At 40.8% G+C, this 23,587-nt stretch overlaps 1 protein-coding gene across 1 annotated transcript; it reads right to left on the bottom strand.

Annotated features, from left to right (window-relative positions):
- Nucleotides 1-15,698: 15,698 nt before the first annotated feature.
- Nucleotides 15,699-16,775, bottom strand: LOC108604470 (protein atonal). The gene has a single exon (XM_017993955.2). The coding sequence runs from the start codon at nucleotides 16,725-16,727 to the stop codon at nucleotides 15,804-15,806; it is 924 nt and encodes a 307-aa protein (XP_017849444.1). The 5' UTR covers nucleotides 16,728-16,775; the 3' UTR covers nucleotides 15,699-15,803.
- Between the last annotated feature and the right edge of the window lie 6,812 nt (nucleotides 16,776-23,587).

Raw genomic sequence — 23,587 nt, 5'->3', positions numbered from 1 at the left:
ATTGAAATATTAGAGGCTGTGTGCTGTTGGCCAAGACAAGCGATGAGCGACAACCGCAGCGCGGCGCGGCGCGCGCGTGAGCGTCAAGTGCGGCGCAGTCAAATCATTAATTTTACAAAACGTGACTTTTTTGCCATATTTTGAATTCTAATTCCACTCATTAGAACCGAGGGGCTGATGTCTCTATGCGTTTCTAAACATAAACTTCAAAAAGGTGCAGACTGCACTTGTGACACGTTTCATAAGCGTTCGCTCTCGCTCGCTCGCTCTCTCGCTCGCACACTTTTTGCTTGGCTGAGCAAAAAGGCTTTCTCATATATAACAGTTGCCAAAGCAAAAGATGCCACACAGCTGCAGCTACAGCTGCTTATGCCAACCGGAATTTAAGTACACCTGCATATAATGGGCGTAGAGTGGGTGGCTTGGGTGGTTCGGGTGGTTCGGCCGTGTATTACAAGCTCGAGTACAAGCTATTTCCGCAGCGTCAAGGCAAATGCGCTTTGGCTTTTGTGCTTGGGCAGCAAGTCTAATTAAAATAAGCATGCAGCGCTAGTAAAGGTTCTTGCAAATAGTTTTGTTCTCCATGTGTCTCTATGTCGCTCTCGCTTGCACTCGCACTGCAAGCGACACGGATTTGTCATGTTGCCTGCACTTACAAAACACATTGCATAATTGGCCATTTCTGAGTGTATGTGTGTGTGTTGTATCTGTGTGTGTGCAGTGCACATCATTCTCAATCTTAATTAACAAATATATACAAGAAATAAAAACCGTAACCATAGCGCTCCGCTGCAGCCAGTGAAGTGGCCAAGCCAAGTCGGAGTCGCAGTCGTAGTCGGAGGCAGCGGCAACGCGACATAAAATGCAATTTACGACTTGTCATAAAGGGAGAACCCGCCATATAGTAAATCATTTTTTATGTAGCCCATAGCTAAGCGTGGAAAGTAGCTGCTGCCTGCTGCCTGCTTGGCTGTTAGCCCTGTTAGCTGTTAGCCGCGGCTACTAACAACGCAAATAAGCAATGGTTAGGCCGCACATAAAATCCTTTAGCACCTTTAAAACGCCAAAGCCAATGCCTGAATCCAAAGCTGACGCCGAAGCTTAGGCCAAGGGCCACAAGTCTGCTAAATAGCGAAATTTACACAATCAACAAATGACATAAAATTGTTGCTATACAACGCACAACGAGCAACAGCAACAGCAACAGCAACAGCAACAGAAAACAATAAAAAAAATAAATAAATAAAAAGCCAGCGAGAGAGAGAGAAAAATTGCATGACAAATTCCTGTCGTGGGTCGCCCAAAGTCGCAAAAGGTTGGCCAAAGAAAATGATGGACGATGATTATATGCGGCGCAAAAGCAATGCCAGGCTCTAGGTCCTCCGCTGGTATCCTGTGCGCTGCTCTGGTCCTTTGCTGTCTGTCTGCACGTGTGTGTGTGTTGGAGCTCAGCGTGAGCGAAACATGAGCGAAATAACAATTTAAGTCCTCAAATTCCAGCATGTGAAGCAATAATAATAATTTTATTGTTTTAACAAAGGTAACAAACAGAAAGTTATTTCAGCCACAGCTGAGCGGCTTTTAAAAACAAATCGCAAGTTGAGCACACACACACACACATACACATATAGGGAGCAGGCAAAGCCAGGCAAGGATAAGCGCCAGGCAAGCGTAAAGGATACGTATGTACATATCTATATATAAAAGAGGTTTTTCGCCAGAGCAAATGCGATGCTGCAAGCTTCAAGGTGTACGCAAACAAACAAATTCCACACACACACACACACACAGACACAGCAGCGAACTTAAAATATATGTATGCAAGTGTGTGTGTGTAAACGAGAAACAAATAAAAATGGCGAAATAAAGCACAATAAGATCTGCAGCGAAATATTTTTATTGCCTGCTTTTTTTTCTCTTATTTTTGGTAACAGCTACGTGCGTATGTGTGTGTGTGTGTGTGGTCCACAAGGTAATTTACGCCAGCATAATTTGTCATAAAAATCTACCTGTAATAATTTAATGTTGAAATGCAAATTTTTTAATATATATAATTTTTTTATATGCACGTTCTTCTTATAAGCCATAAATGATATCTATGACTGCACAATTATATTTACAAACGGACAGTTATTTTAGCTTAGCAGCTGACACATATTTGGGTTAAAAGTTCAACATATTATGCAATTGCATTTGTGTTTGCCTCAGACACACACACAACACACACACAGAATTTGTTTTATAAAAACTTTTAGCATATGTATATATCATATTTATGCTGCACCTTTGACTATGCACAAATGTTGGTAAATACTTGAGTACATTTGGCCAGAACTGAGCTAAGCTGAGGAAGCTTTGGGAATGCCTTTGTGGCTTTTTGATTTAGACGCTTAATCTAAGGCAATTGAGTGGAAGCAGTTAGGTCTGCGGTTTCATTAGACAAACTGGGTCAGCTAACGACTTTTGACACATTTCTGGAATATGAGAAATGCCCCAAAGTCAGACAGACAGATACTTATTTAAATCTCGTTAAGCATAAATAAATATATGACAGCAGCGGCAGCAGCAGCAGCAGCATTTAAATTTGTAAGCTGAGCTGCGTGTAAATAATTCTCACAGTTGCTACACATGATTATGTTGTAAACATGTTTACGCGTTTTCTAACAAATATTTAAAGAACTTCACACTTGATATGCTGCGAGCTCCATTTGGTGTTTTATGACTCTGACTGGGGTAGACTTTGTGTCTGCAAATGTAAAAAGAACGATTACTAAACTCTGCTTACACATTTGTTGTTTAATCTTTATGGCGCTTAAGCTACTCGTCTGCTGTCTACCCCAGCGCCCATCACCCACCCACCCACTCAGTCAGTCAGTCAGTCAACTAAATCATAATCATTGCCAAGTTATATACGGCACATCATTTGAGATACAGACTGCGAGACACACACACACACACACAGTTCATAAAGCAGCAATTAAGACAATGTTCAAATCGTCAGCGTCAAAGAAAACTCACCGCACAATAAAAAGAAATGAAAAAAAAGCAAAGCATGTAAAACTGTCATAAAGCAAGAGCAGAGCTAAAGCCAAAGTCTGCTCTGCCTCTGCTCGTAGTCATTGGTAACGCTGCTAATTGCCTGTCAAAAATTCTATGTATCTTAAAAAGAAACAAAAATAAAGCTCAAACGCGTTAAAGCCCCCCAGCGAGCTGCTTCTGTATATGGAAATGCTTACGCTGTTTTATTTACAATTTTAGCGACTCTTGCCATAAGTATCAATTGCCTATAAAGCGCAGATAAATACGAAATTGACAGGCGAACGCTTGTAAAGTATTTAATATAATTAACAATGGCAATAAGGCGCGCAAAACAAATATTTAAAGAAATCAAATCAAACTCAACCCAATTTCTCACGAATTTTTGCCTCTAAAAGGCAAGAGTTAAATTTAAAGACAATTTTTAATGAATATTAGCTGTTTCTAACTAAATAGAAAATTAAATAAATATTTAAAGAATTCAAACCAACCCTAAACCAATTTCTAGCGAATTTTGCTTTTTTAAAAGCAGGAGCAGGACAATTTTTAATGAATGGCAGCAGCTCTTAACTAAATAGAAAATAAAACAAATATTGTTGTAGGACATCACTGACACCTATCGCGTAGAGCAGCCTGACCATCACTAATAGCTATCGAGCAGATCTCGATAGACAAGATGTATCGCTCGCTGATGTAGTGAATGAATTCAAAAGTGAGCACTAAAACTAAAAAGAAACGGAAGCAAGAGCGGCTACAATATTTAAAGAATTTAAATCAAACTCAAACCAACACTAAATCAATTTCTTTTAAGAGTTAAAGCTTAAGCCATTCTTTAATGAATGCTAGTCGACGTAACTAAATATTGTTAACAAAAAAATATCAATAAGTTCTAACATTTAGTTTGAAAGCACGCAGGCTTAAATAACTAAAGATTTAAAGAGATTTTCTTTGCATAAAGTTGTATCTTTTGGATTTGAAGAATCATCTAAATAAAAGAATATGTGGGCAACAATTGTTGAAGCAACCGCAATACAGCAAACTCATAAAAAGTGAACGCGGTCAGCACTCATAAGCAACATACGCACTTTCATATCAATTTACATATATGCATGCAACAATGTGTGGCAGATTAGGTGGAGCAAGGGGCAGTGTGGGGGAGCTCTTAACAGCAGGAGTTCGAGAGAACTCAAAGTCAAACCATTGAAGAAACTAATGCCGACCTAAGGCAAATATAATTGCGTGTGTGTGTGTGTGAAAGGCGATGCTCTAGATGGGAGAGGGATGCGGGGGATTGCTAGCAGTGTATGTTAGTGAGTGAATGAGAGTTGTTTTCTATCCAATGTTGCGAGACATTTGCATGCAAAGGCGTCAGCTGGCTTTGGGTTTGCTTTTGGGGTTTTTGTGGTCAACATGTGTTTGGGTGGGGTAAGTGGGGCGGGGGCTTGCACAAAGACAACGCTAGTCGACAATTGTGCTGAGTCCGAATGTCCGAAGCGAGCATTGGTCACTTGAACTGGCATGCCAATAGCCTCTGCTCTTTGGTCAGCAACATTGATGACAACGCTGCTTGCGACTCCAACTGCTGGTGGCGCCACTGAGCTGAACTGGTGTGTGCTGCTGCTGCTGCATACGTGCCTCACAAAATATTGATTTAAATGAGTTTCAGTTTCGGTTTTCATTTCCTATCGCAAATTTCAACAATCAGCAAATTGTGCTGCTCAATAGACTCAACTTTTTGCTTGAGCACTTTTAGTGCTACTCGTTAGACTCGTCGTTGGATGATTTCTAAGCAAACTGCATGATAAGCAAAATATTGCACACTGATGAGCCACTGCCACGCCCAGGCCACTCCCAGCCCACTTCCACTCCCACTCTATATCTATGTAACTCGGATGTGGCATCTAGCTCTGCTGTATATGGCATAATTTATGTGGGGATCTCTAATTATGAGTGCCACGTTTTTGTCGAGCCAAGCAAAAAGCACATCAATAATATAAACTACAATTTAAAGTTGATAGTTTTATTGTGGCCGACACATTCTCAAGGGCAGCATCTTGGCCGAAACTCTAAAGCTGTTTTTGCTTTGCTCTCAACTTTGTCTTGCCACAAACACACACACACAAATACACATACATACGCACTTACCAGCATATACATATGTTCCGTTCAGTGCGAGTGTAAATAGCCTAAGAACCTTTCAACTTTTTCGGGTTAGTCTTGTGGGCGCTGGGCAAGAAGTCATTTGAAGTCATTTCAGACTCGCAGTCATCCGTATAAGCCGCAGACAGTTGGACGGCCAAAGACGTTGGCGAAACTTTTACGTTCGTTACCTAGACGAAAAAAAAAAAAACACAAGCAAAGAATATGAAAATGATTTGAATATAATTCGTATTTGCATATTGTTTGCCTGCTGGCCAAAAAGTAAAGCATTATAGAGAATCGAGAGTGGAGCATAGCGAGCGAAGCGTCAAGAGCGTGGAGCGTCCAGCGCATTTTGTAGATTGAAGCTAAAAAGCTCTTAAAGTAATTAGTGGCATAAATTAAATGCTCTGCTTGAATAACAATGGCCAATTGTTGCAATGACCCTTGTGCCACTTTTAATTGTTGCAATGCTTTGCAAAGTTTACCTCCCCGTAGAGTTTCCTTGCCTCAATTGTTCCACTGTGCTGGGCAGGGCCTTAAAGCTGCTGCTACCGCCGCTGTCATGCCGAAAAGAGTTGGAAAAAAGGCGAGCTTTTATTTTTTGTCTTTTGTCAGGAGCAGCAGCAGCAGCAGCAGCAGCAGCAGCCTAGACTGTGGTCACTAAGCAGAAGCTGCAACAATGGGGCAGCTGCCCCAGCCTCGCACCCAAGGCATAAATAACTTTTTTCTATATGTTAGTGGCAAGCGTATATATTTCATATGTTTTTGTGTGAAAGCGGGTTGTGTAAAAAAGCAAACAGTTTTTAAATTGTATATACCTAGGCTATATATGCTTGATTTTGCAGAAACTAATTAAAGGGAAGGGTAAAGAGTGGGCCTGGGTGCTTCGCTGGCATTTGCAACATTGATTTTCAATTGATTTTGGCTTTTGTCGCCTTTCGTCATAAAAATACTCATCGAAAATTACTCGCCGGAATAAAACAAGCTGTTGACTTGCCAAATAGCCGTGAAATATTCCCCAAGGGCGTAGGTGAGCAGGTAACGGCAATCGCTTCGTTTGCCCGAGAATTTGCTGAGACAACAAATGTTGTTGTGCCACCCACACTATATATGTGTGTGTGTTTGTGTTTGTCTTGCTGTCTTTTTGGCCGACAATAACGAGCCGAAAGTCGATGCGGCCGAGAGCTGCGCCAGGATATCGTAAAGCGACACACAATCACACATAAAATTTTACAACACGAGGATGTTTTTTATTGCAATGCCTCACAGCAAGCAGCAGCCTCCACATTGCCACAGTCCACGGTTTACTTTTACGTTCAGGTTTGGAGTGCGCACCCCGCACCAATCGAGCAGCTTAAGTAGCCAATTACTGAAGAGTTCGAATTCCTTGCCACGGGTTATCACACTCCTTCGATGGCACTTTGTTGTCGCTCCGCTCAGCTCAGCTCGGCTCGCCTGAGCTGTAGCTGTGTGTGTGTGCCTAACTTAGTTTGTTAGCTTGCTGCAGCATCGTCACCGTATAAACAACAAAACATTTTTCTATTTAATTAAAATGAATTTACCTTTTTCGCCTGCCATGACAACGACAACACGGCAATGGCAATGGCAATGGGCATTGGTGGGGCTATAATGCAATGGAGAACTCGGAGAGCTTTGCTGCTCTCGCGACTGATTTATGGTTGGCCGCCAATAAATTCGCACAACGCCTCAGCTAAAGCAATTTAAATCAAGAGCTGCGGTTTTAATTAAAAGGAATTTATTTTGCACTCAACTGCAGATAAATGCAGAAGCAGTCGACAGTCTTTATCGTACTCCCAACCAACCCCACCATCCAGCCCACAATTTCTCTTACTCACAAAATATAAATATTTGCTTACCTGAATACACTCGTCATTTCTTTCTGGGACAGCACACAAAGCGTAGCGAAAAGAAGCACAAAAAGGTCGTCGAGCATAAATTAAAATTGTTTATAATCATTGCCCATTAGTTGATTAATATAATTTGTTTAATAATTGCCAGCAAATGGCTAATTTATTTTTAAGTATTTGGTTTTCTTCACGATTGAATCAGAATATGCGCATTTATATTTGAACTTGAGGCTGCGTCTGGAATTAACAATTATTAATATAATGAAGAAAATTAAGCTTAAGCTTTAATCTAAACAACAGTGTCTACTTATTTTATTTATATTTTATGCCTTGGCGCAAAGCACATAAAATTCGCTATTATAATTAAAGTAATATAAATATACACAAGAGTTTTGTTTGCTATGTGTCTATTTTGGAAGACGGACTGCTGTTAATTGTTGCCACTGCTCTCTCTCCGCCTGTCGACGTGTTGAGCTGAGCTGAGTGAACACATTTGAGCAGAGCCTGGTTATAATTAATGCCTACGAATTGCCAGACTGCTATCAGATTCTTGACCAAAGCTCCGGTTGCCAACATCAGTTTATTACTTTGTCGGCTGTGGTTGCAACTTGCAACTACTGCTGATGCTGCTGCTGCTGCTGCTGTTGCTGGTTAAGCTTGCCGCAGATCGAGTTTCCTTATTAGCAAGCCATTAATCATGTGCCATCCAATCACCGCATTCATATAATTATGCTGTCATATCACAAAATGTGCGCTGAAAGACCGTAAATTCGTACATACGTATAACTGGCTAGAGTCGGAGTCGCAGTGAAAATTGATAGGCAATGACGCCAAATTAATCATGCAATTGTATTTGAATTGTTTCAGCTTTTAGCTAAATGCAATAAAAATCACACCCAACCCAATCATCATCTCGGGGGCACACTAAAAGCTCCATATAAACATGGTCAACAGCCAAGATGGCACAAATTTCCACATACCACACACCCGAGGTCCGCCCACACACAAAGTTCACACTAACAAACCCACATGCGCGTACGGAAATCGTTGGCGATAAATCTCACATTTACCTTTAAACTCGAAATACGCCGACGTCGACCAATAAGGGGAAGCTTGGGTTAGTGTTGGTTACAGTTACAGCTAAATCCACTAACAAATAAAGGAATAAATTGCCCATAAAAAGGATTTTGCAAATGCCTGCTGCAACTACAAGCCGCCGCCTCCGTGCGCTTGTGCTTTGTATTTACAACTGTTGTGGGAGCATTGAGTAACTTTACTGATAGTTTTTTCTTTAGGGCACACTACAAACTTTAAATAAAATGCGAAAATCGAAGGTACCTAGATAGCTATTGTATTCACCTTACATTGAATTACATTTTAAAATTACTTTTAAGCTCAATGCAGACACATGTGCAACAAATGTAAATTTGAATTTTTAGCGCCAACAAGCGAGGGTTGCAAAATTAACATAGGGCTGGCAATACAGAGCAGCAACGTGCAGCTAGGGCTGCAACAGCGCTGGCACTATCGATGGAGCACGCTAGCTATCGATATAACATTTGAGCTATCGAATAACACGAAGTCGACATTTTAAATGTTGGCGGTTGGCAACAGGTTTTTGAATATAAAGAAGTAAAAATTGCCAAGTGCTTAAAAAGTAATAACGAACAATTTATGTTAGGTGAGCTTAGCTTAAGGTATATTACCAGACCATACACGTATAATTGTTATATGTTGAAACAGTATTAAATTTATGCTCTTTGCCGAACTATTGCAATTAAAATGCAAAACGTATGCACCCAAGAATTGTCAGCCGTTTATTTATTATGTATAGCTATGCGATTAAGAATGAACAACTTTTGACATTTATTTGACAAGTATTTGACTGATTTTACAGCTGCGCAATTTGCATGCATAAATTTTGTGCTCAATTCATAAAAAAGGATGTTAAGCGAAAGTTTTCTTATTTCAAATTTGCATGCATATAAATATAGGGACTATGTTTAGCTACATGTATAAGTGTGCACATACATATATATTTAAATAGTCCCCTGTCTCATTGGCCAATGAGCAAAGACGACACGTGGCAAACACGAACCAAGAGGCAAACCTCAAAAGACAACAGCTGGCCATAGAGAGACCCAAGCATTAGGTCCGATGCTCTTGCATTTCCGCCACTGAGACAAATTATTTTGACCTGCGAAACTACACTGCGCACAATTTGGTAAAAGAAAACAAGCAACAGTATGGCTGTGGCTTCAAAAATTGTTGCAGTGTACTTAGGGGCATGCTCAACAACTTTTGGTTAGCTCAATGGCGCAATTTTAGACAAGACAGAGATAGCAAATGAATTTTATCTTATTTTTACTACTTGTAACAATTGTTGTTGTTGCACAAATGCTGTGATAGCTACTCCAACATCTGTTACAGTCTAAGCGCTTTCTAGACAACTGTTACAGCTCGGTTGACGTTGAGCTAATACAAATAGTTGAAACTTAGACAAGATGAATTCAATACAAAGCTAAACCCAGCCAAGCAAAAGTTGCACAAAGCTTGCCTGAGCTACTGACTCTCTCGCATATAATTTAATTTAAATATTTTAATATGATTTTAATAATTTTTACCTTGAATGCCGTTTTTGAAGTCTGCCCTACATATTTAAAATTTAATATAAAGCCTAAAAGTGAGCGCTCGAGTTAATTTGGCTCATGCATTTTGACATTAATTTTGATTAATGCATTTTTAGGCACAGGCCACGGGACAACTAATCGCAGTAGTCTACTACTGACTATACTAACTACAGTCAGTTCAGGCCATAGCACCTACACACTTGAGTTTGCCAACTGGCGCAACGGACGGAGCACAATAAGAAATTATTATGATTATTGTTTACTTTGTTGCCACAGCGAGTGAAAGCAGGACCTTTTGGCTATGGGGATCAGAGCGAGAGAGCGCTAGACTCAATGCCAATACAAAAAGTGCAACATATGCTGTGTGTGCCCAAGGATCGATCCAGACCAGGCCCAGAACAAACGCACGGCGCATGCGCATGCCGTCATCTGTTGCTACTTTGACTTTAAAATTGGTTAGCATTTGCCGTTGCTGCTGCTGCTGCTGCTTGGGTTCCCTTTTATGTTTTTTCTGTTGCTTGTAGCTGTTTCTTTTACGGTGAGAGGTACTCAGCAATTTCAAGGAAGCAATATGCTCCCGCAGCCCCGTTCTGTTGACTTCCGATAAGCACGAGCAGAGCAATGAAGAAAACGACAGCAGGATAAACCGCTTAAAGGACACACGAGAGCAAAAATTTGAAGAACAAAAAATTAAAGGGTTACCTGACTGACTGCTGGAAGGTGTGAGGCCGACAAGGATACGCAGCCTCGAGCTCGAACTCGAACTCTTGGGCTTAGGCCGCAATGCGCCTTCTCCACTTACAAATCCAAATTGAGGCTCAGCGCATGCCCAAGAGAGAGAGAGAGAAAAAGAGCGCGATCCGTTATGAACACGTGTGCCCAAGTTGGCGTCAGCTGGTCGAGCACTAGACTGTGGGGAGTGTCCTAGCTACAACTATTAATTTAATTGCTTTAAAAATGGCGCTAAACATTAAATTTTAAGCAATGTCAGTCAAAACTTAAACTGCAACTAAAGCTACAAATTCTCCCACAGCATAAGCAACACATTCTTTGTTAAGAATATATAATAAATTGTTAAAATTAATAAATTACAGTTCGGAACGGCGTGCATAATTTCAAACTATTTTCAAAACAAAAATTAACAACAATGGGGCGCACAACAGTGAAGCTAAAATTTACATTTATAATGTTGGAATATAGAAATAAATAATGAACTGCAGCTTGGAGATGAGACAAATGTTAAATTTTACAGTGGCCGCGTTTCAATTAGAATTCAATGCAGCGCACAAAAAAATTGAGCAATAAAATTGGTTGCGGTTCAAGCAAATTCAAGGACTTCAAGGACTTGCCGCACTATAAAATAGAGTAATAGCAATGAATCAGGACTCGGCAATAAAATGCTTGACTCTCTGCCTTTCATTTCGTGTCATAATGTGTTGTAAGTAGTTGCCATTGTCTCTAAAAGGACTATTGGGACTAGCTATTGTTATGCGCAGCGCGTTCAAGGATCTGTGTGAAGGAACACCCGCAACGTTCTCAGCAACTGTTGCTGCTGCTGACCACAAGTTGACTTGCTGACCACCAACATAAAATGTTGACAGCCAGTGCACGCCTCTAAAATATTGTGCGAAGCCCTGAGCTCAGCTCGTCCTTGTGCGGTCCACAGATCAATGCGCAAATCAATTGATTGCCTGCGTTTTTTTGACAGTTATGAGCTGCACTTTGAGCATATCTTGATTGTACATTCTTTAGTGCCAACGAATTTATTGTTATTAAGAAAAGAATCACACGGATTTTATCTGCTAATTGCAGTTTGATCAGACGCAGCGGCTGCCTTGATCCTTTAAGCGTAGAACAATTAGAAAAATTAAACAAGCAAATTAATTAAATTTGTTGTTTGCTGTACAGCGAAGCCCTATGCTGAGCTTTATAAGCGCAAATCGTCTGGATAATCACGCACTTGCAGCTGATAAAAGTTCGCACATTAATAATTAATCACTTGCATAATTGGAGTCCAGCGTATTAAATTCACACGCCAAGTCAAGCCATGAAACGCGCTGCTTAATGCAGGTGCATAAGCCTTAAAAAAATCACAAAATAAGGGCTCAAAAAAAATAAAAATATAAACAGCAGCAGAGACAAGTGGCCAATGCTTAAATGTTGAACTGATGCCAACGCCACCGACGACGTTGACATTCAAAATTGTTGTTGTTGCTGTTGCTGCTGTCCTGTGCCATGTTGTTGTTGTTGGCTGTCTGTACAAAATATGATAGCAACTGCCTTTTTCACACGAAATCCTGATTAATAAATATATAAACTGATAATTTGAAAAGTCGTCAACCTGAGCTAAAGTTGGCAGCCTAATGGACACACAGAGATTCCTGGGCCTGGTGCCCAATTACAACAAGCAAATGAGCTGGAAAACTGTATCAAATGACCCACGAATGCGAAACACTAAATTGCTGCAGAGCCACAGACTCAGACTCAAGCTTAAAATCTGGCAGTTTATTTTGGCCTGGCCCAAAATGCTGAAGCTCAGTGTCTACCAGAGCTTAACGTGACAAAGCGTTGGCTGAGCTGTGGCGATGGCTTGCGTGTGGCAATTTCAGTTTAAAGCTTGAGACAAGAAGTTAGCGATAGCTGCTGCGCTAGATACACTAACTAAAATATTATATATTAATTAATAAAGACAATGCTTGCTTAAAGTAGAGTATTTAAACTTTTATAGCTGCATTAACTTAGCAGCTTTGGTAGCATCTTTAGTTCTTTGTTGTGTTAATTTGATGCCTTCAAGTATAAAAGATCAACGTTGACTTTGATTTTTGCTGCACTTTCACTGACGATCGCTCTTTGGCTGCAGCGTGAGATACTCGAAGGAGCACAGAATGGGGCCCACCTACTTGGGCAGGCTGAAGTCAGTCAACTGTGTGGGATGAGCAGCTAATTGAGTTGCCCAGTCGAGCGATTGGCCGTGCGAATTATTTGACAAGCTGTAACGGTTAAAATCAGTTGCCTGCCCGTTGCCGATCGAGCCAACAGCATAACAGTTAAGTCAGTAATCGGAGCTGCTGCTGCTGATTGATGTCCCAGAGCTCGTAGCTAATCTTTGACTTATTGCCGCTGTTTGGTGCTTGGCTAAACATATCCTTAAACAGAAAACAAAGTGTACTTTGCTTAATTGAGTTGAGTTTCGTTGCGACTTTCCACAGACTGCAGGCAGCTTCGGTCCAAGGGCCAAGACCTTTCTTTTGGGCCGCACACAATGCGTGGGCGTGTCTGGCGTGATTTGGTGTCGCTAATTACAGACTTTGCTCATTTAACGCGGCTCGTTTTATGGCTTAATAATTGCAATCATTTGACGTTGCGCTGCGTTTTGACTTTTGGCCAAGAGCCCACACACACAGTTAGAGCGTTGGCCACAAAGATTGCGTTGCAGGCTCGAATTGCTTTCACATCAATCAGTTGCATGCATTTTTTGTTATTAACATTTTTTATTTCTCTGTGGCTTTGCCATATAATTGCGCAATAATTAAAGGATCTGTGTAAAATGTTAACACAACAAATGCCAAAATAAAATGCAGCGGAAACGGAAACTACGCCGCACTTCAAACCGAAAATAGTAAAACAATTTGAGTGAAATAAAAAGAAAACTGTTGCGGTTCTAGCCGCAAAAAGGGACTGAAAACCATGAGAATTTTTTTTATTGTTATGCTAGCTACCTAAGCTGCATGTATACCCAACACAATTGCAATTAAAAGTAAATAATAAATATAAATTATTTTGTAGTCTTTATGATCAATGAGAATATTTTGAGCCTGCGAGCAAACACACAAAAGTTAAAGATCTAGTTGAGTTTAAAATATTTTTCAAACAGCTACTAACTTGTTGCTTGTTATAGCCAACTATAATAAATTTAACTGACAGCATACGTTGGGCTCCGATTATCGATGACCCTATGGGGACGCTAATAAGAAGTGACAAATTGATGGTGTTAAAGCTCATTAACTTGTTTAAAGCTTGTTGCAGTTACGAGCTTAAGCTAAATTATAAAAAAGCGAAGGAAACCCCAAAAACCTCAAAATAAAGCTCACCAATTATCGACATGACAAATTTTGTCGAGCATTAATTCTGTTACGTGCTACTTCTGTGGTTACGACTGTTGCTGCTGCTGCTGCTGCTGCTGGTAAAACCGACAAAAGGCAACTCGAACTTGAATTCGCATAATAATACGTGTTAATAATGCTCAGGCAAGCTGTCTATAAATTGACAAAGACATGCAAGAGTCCGACTTCGACTTCGACTCCGACTCGCACTTGGATGCTGCTTGGCTCTGCAGCGGCTTGGACTTGGGGTCGCAACCTTATCCACATGCTTGGCTTCCCATTCATGAATTCTAACTAATTGTATTGGCAAAAGGGGCATTTGCAACTTGCTTGCATCTGAGCTGCGAATCTGTGCAGCTGCAAAGCTGCAGACGCTGCTTGCTCGAGTTGGCAGGAAGAGCTGCTGCTACCAGCAAATCCTTGTTATTGTTAACATTTTGGTATCGTGGCGAGTCGAGACTTAAACAATTTTGTGTAATTGACAAATTGACGGCAGCGCTTTGTGCGGAAGCATACAAAGCTGTAAATTGTCGCTAACAAGCGCAGGATATCGAACGCTCCACGCTCGAGTCTCTCATAATTGCCAGCTGGGCACAGTTGCTTCTCTATAGACTGGGGCGACACCCGCACTATAAAAAGCCGCGCTCTAAATTAAGTCATTAACAATTTAAGGTTCTCGCGCAGTCGCGCTAACTAATTATGTGAATTTTGAAAAACACGCCCGTTTATAAAAAAACAAACAAAAGCAGAGACGCGCCCCAATTCCCACTGCGATTCGCGTTTCGTCGCCCGCTATCAACAAATTGCTTTTGCATCTGCGAATTGATTGAATGGCCCAGTGATGCGCTCAATGAAATGGATTTGCTACAGTCCACGCCAGCTTAAGTCAGCTTAGTTCGTTTATCCGCCAGCCACGCTCATCAATCGAACTTCGACTTAAACGATTTGTGAACTCGGCGCCTGCGCAGCCAAAAAAAAAAACCGAAAACCAAAACAAACAGCAGATCAGCCCCACACTTAACTTAATTTGGCAGCCACACTCTTGGGCTGTTTGGTAGTAGCCAAGGCGTATAATTATTGCCATTCCGCAAAAAGGGGATCACTTTTCACGTATTTGTTCTGCCGGCCGGCGACTAATTTCGTTCGAACTGTCTACAAATTGATCGCGAAGCGCCAAATCGATCACCTTGCTCCACATAATAATAATAACAAATTCAATACACACTTGCTGCATGTGTGTGTGTCAGAGTGTGTGTGTGATCAATGCGATAAATGAAGGCGTTGGGGTTAGGGTAGTAAAGGAAGCGCCGAAAAAGTAATGAAAGCTGAACTGAGGATTAAAGATTAAACAGGCTAAAGTTGCAGATCAGTCAGCAGTTAGTTCTTGAAACTCAAGTTTTAATTAAAAAGTACGCGCTTTATATAAATAAAAGTTAGAGCGAAAGTTACAACTCAACCAATGACAACTAAGTTGACGAATTATCAATAGAGAAACTTAAGTTCGAATTAAATAGTAATTTGTTTATATAAACAAAATATACAAAATGATAACTAAGTTGACGAATAGTGAAACTCAACTCAACTCTAATTAAATAGTAACTGTTTTATATAAATAGTACAACTAATGCAAGCAAAACTAATGAATAGTCATAACATAGAAATAGTTCAAAAGCAAAATTTTGTATATAACTTGTCAGACTATTAAAAATCAATTGATTTGCAGACAAGTTGAAAGCAAATGCTGCTTGAAATTCACAAGAGCAACAATAAAGAATAAAGTTTAATTTGTATATTTGTTATATTTTATATTTGTATATTTCTTATAGCAAAATTAACATAAACATTGTCTTCCATTTTAAACAATTTAACTAAACAATAAGCGGCATAATACTTAATTCATTTACTACTGGGGCCTTGGCAGTTCGAGAACAATATATACACTAAAGAGGGGTGCGGCGGGGGGGTGGCAACGAAAAGGTACAACGTTTGGCTTATAGCTGCAACTGCTTTGGCTGCTGCTGCACTTAACGCAGCAGATCGCCCAATGCTGAGATATAGGTCTGCGCCATTTGCAGCGTTTCATGCTTGGACAGCTGACGATCGTTGCCCAGGCAGGGCAGATACTGACGCAGGCGATCAAAGGCTTGATTCAGATTCTGCATGCGGCGACGCTCACGTGCATTGGCGGCCAGACGACGCTTGCGTTTGACTACAGGTGAGATTTGCTTGTTGCGGCGTTTCTTGCCAGTGCCGGCACCAGAGCTATTAGCTGCATCCTCGCTGTCGCCATCGCCAAGCAAATCGCCATCGAAGTCATCATCGAACAGCATCATGTCATCATCATCATCAACGCTGTCATCGAATAATGCGGAGTTGTCAAAGCCAAAGTTTTGAAAGTCATCGCTATAGATTGCAGCATCAGTGGTTGGAGCGCTGGCGGTGGCAGTTGGAGCAGCCACTTGGCTGGGCTGCTGTTTGCGCGTGTAGCTGCGCTTGGCTTTGGTGGCTGTGGGCACAGTTTTGCAGGTGCCTACATTGGATGAGCCCATAAGCTCAATAGCAGGCGGCGCTGGCGGCGTCTGTTGTTGTTGTTGTTGTTGTTGTTGCTGCTGCTCCAGTGGCAGCGAGAATTGCTGCTGTGACTGCGGCAGACAAGCGGCGCTGTTGTAAATTGTATTCAGATCAACATACTCGGGACTTTCAGAGCGATGACTGGCGGGCGAGCTGGTGATCCAGCCATCGGAGCTGGCCTGCTCAAAGCTTATAAAGCCATTGGCAGACAAGTAGCTGCTGGAGTTGGCCAACGACTGGCCATTGAATTGATAGTGTGTTACACTTGGATTATAAGCAGCCATGGGATTGAAGAACGGCTCCGTAGCGCTCGACTTGAAGCCCTGCAAGTCCTCCGAGGTCTTGTAGTAGTAACGATATAGCTCACTGGACGACATGTTGAAGCGCAGTATTAAATTTGTATAGCTGAAGCTGTAACGTTTGCTTTGCTGGCTGGCAGAGTTCTGACTGGCGACTTATCCTGCCAGCGCTATTTATACGCAAAGCGGCGAATTCACCACAGCAAGCAAGCAGGCAATGCAAGTGTGTGTGTGTGTGTGCCCAGACTGGTAAACCAGTTGCCTAGCGCTCGCTTTGAGTTGCTGCACCAGCAGCACGTGCCGTTTGTATGCAGCCAATGGCGCGGCGTGTTGAGTTTGTGGTGAGTTTAGCGCCGCTTGAGTTGAGTTCGCGCAAAATGGCGAATGCTGCGCAGCATAGAAAAGTTGCACACTATGCGAGATGAGAATCTAAAGCCGTTAACAAGATGATTATGGACTTGAGTGTATAACCGGAACATGGGCGGAAATGCAAACAACAAACAGGATTAAGTCAAACCACTAAGCGCCGCAAAATTTGCCAAAAGTACAAGCAAAAATATTAAGCATAAACACAGCTCAACTCAAACCATTTGTCAGCAGCAAATGCGCACCAAGTGCTGCTCATCTTATCTAAATCAGCTCGGCCCGCAATCGATTGCATTTTACCTGCTCTTGGGTTGCTCTTACAAATTTGCCGCCGACAGTTCCATTCGCTATGCCACTGCCCATGGGCTATCGCAATGAACGAATCTTGTATTTATTACACACTGGCAAATTTCCCAATTGCTGCCTAACAAGATAGCAGGCCAAGGACACGCTCAAACGCCAGGCATGTCTAATAAGCGTGCACAGCGTTAACTAAATTCACGGCTAGTTAGACTATAACTATTAATATAGCGGATGAGGCTGAACAATTTAGTTGTAGGGTTGCTACATGACAAGCGAATTTAGCTGGCGCCGCACTTGGTGGTCTTGGCCTGGCAATGATTCGCTGGAATTCATATGCGTTATGATATAACAAAGTCGCTTGGCTCTTTGATCTGCGCTATCGCCCACCCGTACTAACAATTGGCAATGGGCACGGCACAGTAGCACGCCTCAAGAATTTGCTGCCTTTGTCGCTCTATCTCGCCAGGATCAAGTGAAGCGAGGCAATAAAACGTTGTCAATTAGATAAAAATGTCACACAACAAACCGCACCAAAGCGCAGACACAACAAATTTATTGGCCAGAACGACAGGTAAAGCAACCCTTAGCAGCAGTCCTTTGTGTTTTGTTGTCCTTGTGGTCGTTGCAATTTACGTGTACAACAAGTGCGCGCACACAAGTGACAGTTGCACACAAGTGACGCCTACGGTTACACCTGCAGCTTCGAAATGACAATCGTAAACAGGATCACCCTCTCGTTCGATCTCTCGCTCTGGCTTTATCGTTGCTGACTGATGTTGAGGCATCCGCCAACGAAACGTTTGCATATTGATTTGAATTTTATGCATATTGACAACGCACAAACACACACACACGTGCTGCAGGCTATACTCATATATATTAACATACGTCCTATGTATCCTCGTGTTTTGCTCATTCCCATGCTTTGCGTGTCTGTCATTTAACTCTCCAGCTCCACTTATAGGGCGGTTAAATATGAACAATACTTCAGCTAACGGAGCATGCGTTTCATGTCTGAAACTTTGTCAAGTAATTTGCCAACAGCTTCCAGAAAGCGCATGCCACAAAGCTGAATGCCACAATCAAATTTATAAGACGACAGCTAAATACTCTCAGTTATGTAAGAGAATGTATTAAGAACTGCATTTGAGTTAGAAGTCTAAGAATGCATGAAATTTGAATTAGTTCTCAATTAATAAATTTCGTTTCAATTAAATTGCAAGGAAACTAACTCAACAACAAAGAAATTAGTTAACATGCTGCAGTTTGCAAAAATGAAAGCATTTAAAAATAAATAAAATAATAATAAGATGTAATTCTATAAGTAATTATATAAAATCGACTGAAATTGAAGTCCAAAACTGCCTTCAATTTGAATTAGAAATCAAAGTATGAATTCTGTTTGAATAGGAATTAAAAGAATGAATTCAATTTGAATTAATTGAGATCAATGCAAACAACATATAAATTCAAATTAAATTTAATAAAAGGAATTAACTCAACATCTATGAAATTCAATAAGAATGCAGAAGAAAAATGTTAATTAATTTGTTTAATTTATTGCAATTACATACCAAATAGATTAAATAATTTTAAATTTAGTCATAAATTGATAATAGATTTAACTTTCTCTAAAGTATTTGTAGCGAAACAAATAGACTGCCTGCTAGAAATAGTTATATAGATACTATACACTAAGTGAATCTTATATTTATATAGCTTATTATAAATGTCATATGCCCCATAAATTGTAAACTTGCCACACTTACCCGCATATGCAACTTGTAGGAGCAAAACATATTCACATCTTGGTAAAAAGTGGGCGCACGTCAACGACTCCCATTAGCAAGTCCCTCTGGGCCGTGAAAGTGTTGTCCATGTTAATTTGTAGGCTTGGAACACTTACTAACTTAGCCCAGTTTTATTTGAGTTGCGACTGTTGTGTGTTGTTTTTGCTGCAAGTAAATTGAAAAATTTGTATGTTACTTATTTTATTAGCAATTTAAAAGAAAGTTACTTAGCATATGCGTGCCAGGATAACTGAATGCTTGGATTGCATGTACAGGCTTCACTCATTTCAGTGCGGCGGGTGGTCTACGGCGCGTTCGTGTGCGGCATTTTGTCAATTGTCAAATTGAAATTGAAAATTCATTAAAGACCAATTAAATATGCAAAAGTCCAAGAGTCGAACTGTTTGACTTGGCTATGCAAACATAACGGGGAGCAGCGAATATTAATAGCAATGAAAATAACGCGCTGTGTGCTGTAGTCAAACAAGGAAAAAAGTCAAGTGGAAATCAAAGCAAATAAGCAAACATGGGAGCCAATGCAAAATTTTTTATACAAATAGCAGCGCAAATCAAATAAAAATGCAACTGAGCATGGGTTAAATTCCCATGAAAATTAAAACTAGATTATACACACGCTCTTAGCTCTCAGTTCAGCTCAGGCGGAGTTGTAAGTGTTTACTGTGTTTTGTTTTACGAGTCTGCTGCCCACTGTGTCATTGTTTGGGCACGCCCTGCCAGGACTCAGGACTCAAAATCTATAACAATATGTGCATACTGATGCTTATCGGCAGTTGATGGGATAAGAGCGTAACAATTATTGTCGCACGGTTTGACTTTGAAGCAGCGGCCTGTCTTTGTAATTTTTATTGTTTTGCCAACATATTTGATGGCTATCTTTGCTGATCTTTTTGCCAACTGCTAGGCTGGCGCCAGCTCAAATTCGAGAGAGACACACGCACAAGCGTTTGTTAATTAAAATTAATTTCATGCTAAAGTTTTCTCTTTCTGGGAATCGGAAGTAAGCATCATAATCGACAAATTGTGATTGCTATTTTGATATGCGCTTGATCCCACGTTACCTTTTTTTTCTCTTACAAAGATCAACTGGCCATGATCTATACAAATTTTATGAAAACAAAAGAAGTTGAAAACTACGCAATCACTTGAGAAAAATCAAAGAAAACACAAGTGGCTACAAGGATACCACGGTTGAGCTCCACCTACTACACGCTGTGGCAACCTTTAGACATAACAGGTGGCACGGAAGCCGCACAAAATAAAAATGATTAAAGCAATAAAAAAAAAAACATAACAGCAGCAGCAGCAGCAGCAGCGAAACGTAAAAAAGGACCACAAGAAAAAATAACAATTTTTAATAAGATTTTTCTCTCTCGGCGTTGATCAACAATAGGCAGGCACCTACTTCCGAGTCTTGGCAGGCGTATCCGCGACACAGCAGGCCAAGTGTGAGAACATTTTACGGAAGGATATGCCCTTAGAAAATTATGAAAAATGAATGTGAAAGCGAAGCGGGTTACGTCTACCCAAGCACCACGTGGTCAAGACTCACTTTCAAAGGGGTGACTCACTCCCAGCCTAGTCTATGCAGTCTGTGCTCAAATTATTGTGGAATTTTTAGTAAGGTAATTGAGCATCTAATTTGCGGCGGCAGGCGGCAAACAACAATTGCTTAGCAATTCCCCTAGTTGGGTGCACCACCGCCAGTTCATGAATGGGCCGACAATTTTCACAATGCAGCGCTTATTGGTCTTGAATGGAAAGTGTTGCTTCGCTGGAAACTGAAGTGCACGCGCTCCTCTCCACTCACCAAAGCACTACGAAAACAATTAACAAGTTGCTGCACTGAATTCGCGCTTGGCAACAATTGCACTCGAATTCCTTTGAACTCGAAGAGCACAACATACACATTTATTTAGAGTATAGTAAAGTGAAGTGACCTTAGGGCTGAAAAGAAAACGAAAATTTATAATAATGAGCCCAGAAGGGGCTTAGCAGCGGGCAAAATAAAATGTAAACTAAAAGATACTATTTATATGTATTATTTCGGCTGAAAAGGAAGTACCAAATTACATTTAATTAGCTGAAGCTGTAGCTGTAGCTGCATAAATAAATACATATATATATATACAAAAAATTTCGCGTACGGTACGCGCGATTCGATGCAGGAGCAGGAGCAGCAGCTTAAGAAGTCAGACGATTACGAATTTACCACCGAAAACGCAACACATTGATTGACCGCTGATCAAAGCTGGCCCAAGGGCCTCGAAGCCTCGCAGCTCGCTCTGCCCATTGGTAAAATTCGCACGTTTAACCTTTGGGCAAACAACAAGACAACAAAAAGGAGTTTGCAGCACAACGAACCTGTTGAACCCAAATGCAATTTTCATATCACTTTGATTGTTGCTCAGAATGACACGCGTGCGCCGACGCCGCGTCCTAGCTTTTATATATATATATATATACATATATATGGTATATATACTGATTGTGCCATTATCATTACGCGTGGAGCAGCATACAGGAGGTGGAGTCGTAGCTGCCGATTATGGTACCAATTCAGTTTTTGGGCAGGCGGCCAGACCGTTTTATTTTTGAAGACGATACAAAATTGGGGTAACTATGGCTGGTAAATGAGCCGCGCTTAAGAGCTTCGCATCCAAATAATACCCTTTTGCTATAAATGTGCATTTGATCTATATAGTCTGCAGGTTCTTGCAGTCTATATGCCCTTTGTTAAATATATGCAGCGCATTTGAAGCGAGTTTCAAACGGTTTCAAGGTTTGCCGTTTATTTTAATACATATAATTTCCCATAGGTGCTGTTAGTTGTTAGCACCTGAACGATCAAATGTGTGTCTACGTCGCTGCATGTTGCTTATTTCAAACTAAAAACACACTTGGCAAAACACTCCATTTGAAAAGGGACACTTGAGCGCCTAGTCTGGACACTGGACACTGGCCATTGGGAATGTGCGAATGATCGAAATCGAAATTAAATACAAACAAATCCCAGAGTGCCGTGTGAGAAATGACTTTCTAGGAAGGTCAGCCAGTAGCCGTAGCCAGGACAACACTTGTAGTAGTTGCCTGTCCTCGCTGTCAACGTGGCTCGATTGTTGGTAATTGATATGTTTACCTTTTGCCTTTAGGCCCTTTGGCAATGGTGTAAAAATGTAAATTGTAACTGATATGGATGCTGGGCCATTTTTCAAACATCAACATGAAATTGAAAAATTGCGCACCAGATAAGCGATCACAACATCAAGAAAGAGAGAGAGAGAGAGTTTTGATATATATGTATTTTATAAAATTATATTTATATACTCGCCAGTTATAAGCAAATGCAGTCAACAGCAGCTTAGCTTAGATATCATTGACAGTTTTTTGTGTAGATGAAATCAGGGAGGTCCTCACTGAGGTGACAATTGCTTTTTATGAAAACTGATATTTTCTTATGCATAGCTTCTGTAGAAAACTGACCACACACAGTAGCTAGTTACATAGTTACAAGTTACAGGTACTCGAAGCAGAGTCTAGACTTGACTTACTAATTACCAGCATGATGAATGATGCTGCTTGTCCTTTTTGCAATTTTCGAGCCGGAAGAGAGGTGTGCCACATAATTGTAACTAGAGCAAATGTGTGAAAAATCCAAACTACACGGCCAATTAGTAAAAGGTGTTTGCGAATTGTCTGTGGGAACCAAAAGTTACGATCTGAAAAACTAAATTCAAAGTCAATTATACAAATCTTGAGCATCATTAGCATAATAACAAACGGGCACGCCGACAGAACAATAACAATAGAACGACAGGACAATAAAAAGAATAGAAAACAAACTCAGTTTCAATATTGTTATTTGCTTGAATAGCTATGTATATAGCCTTGATAATCACTCTATTTGGGTTTCCAGGAATTGGTACGCATATTTGATAAATTGAACAAGAACTCGTGTCTGAATTAACGCCCTCGCGGCCAGGCCAAAAAGGACGAAGGGGTTAATTGCCATTGTAAGCAGCAGAGCAGCGTTGAATACGATCGTCGCGACCTGCTTCTAACACGAGTCCCTGTCTATAGAATGAGAGCTACTCAGCCGCAAGGCTGTACCGCACTTTAATTGCCCCAATTCAAATCAAATATATGTGTGGATGCTGCGTTGGCGTTGGCGTCAGCCACAATGCGTAGCGTCTGTTTGCAGTGCATTCGTATATACAGCGGCACAAATATAAACAATAATCAATCTCTTCAAGGGTTGAACAAACAAAACATAAACTCTATATCTATATCAAGGACATGCTTATGAGAAATGCAACAACGGTCGGTCAGTCGAAGGCGTTTTTAAATTGATTATTCCTTTGGGTTCTCAGCCTGGCATGATAAAGAAGCGCCTAATTTCATACATATTTATGAGGAAAATAGAACAGAACTAAGCATATTATTATTACTAATTTCTTCATA

Source organism: Drosophila busckii, chromosome 3R, assembly GCF_011750605.1.
Source record: "Drosophila busckii strain San Diego stock center, stock number 13000-0081.31 chromosome 3R, ASM1175060v1, whole genome shotgun sequence".
NCBI classification, from domain to species: Eukaryota; Metazoa; Arthropoda; class Insecta; order Diptera; family Drosophilidae; genus Drosophila; species Drosophila busckii.
This window is presented reverse-complemented; position numbering and strand designations above follow the sequence as displayed.

What these genes read in the sequence shown, in the direction of transcription:
- LOC108604470 (XM_017993955.2), bottom strand. Translation starts at nt 16,727, where the DNA reads ATGTCGTCCAGTGAGCTATATCGTTACTACTACAAGACCTCGGAGGAC.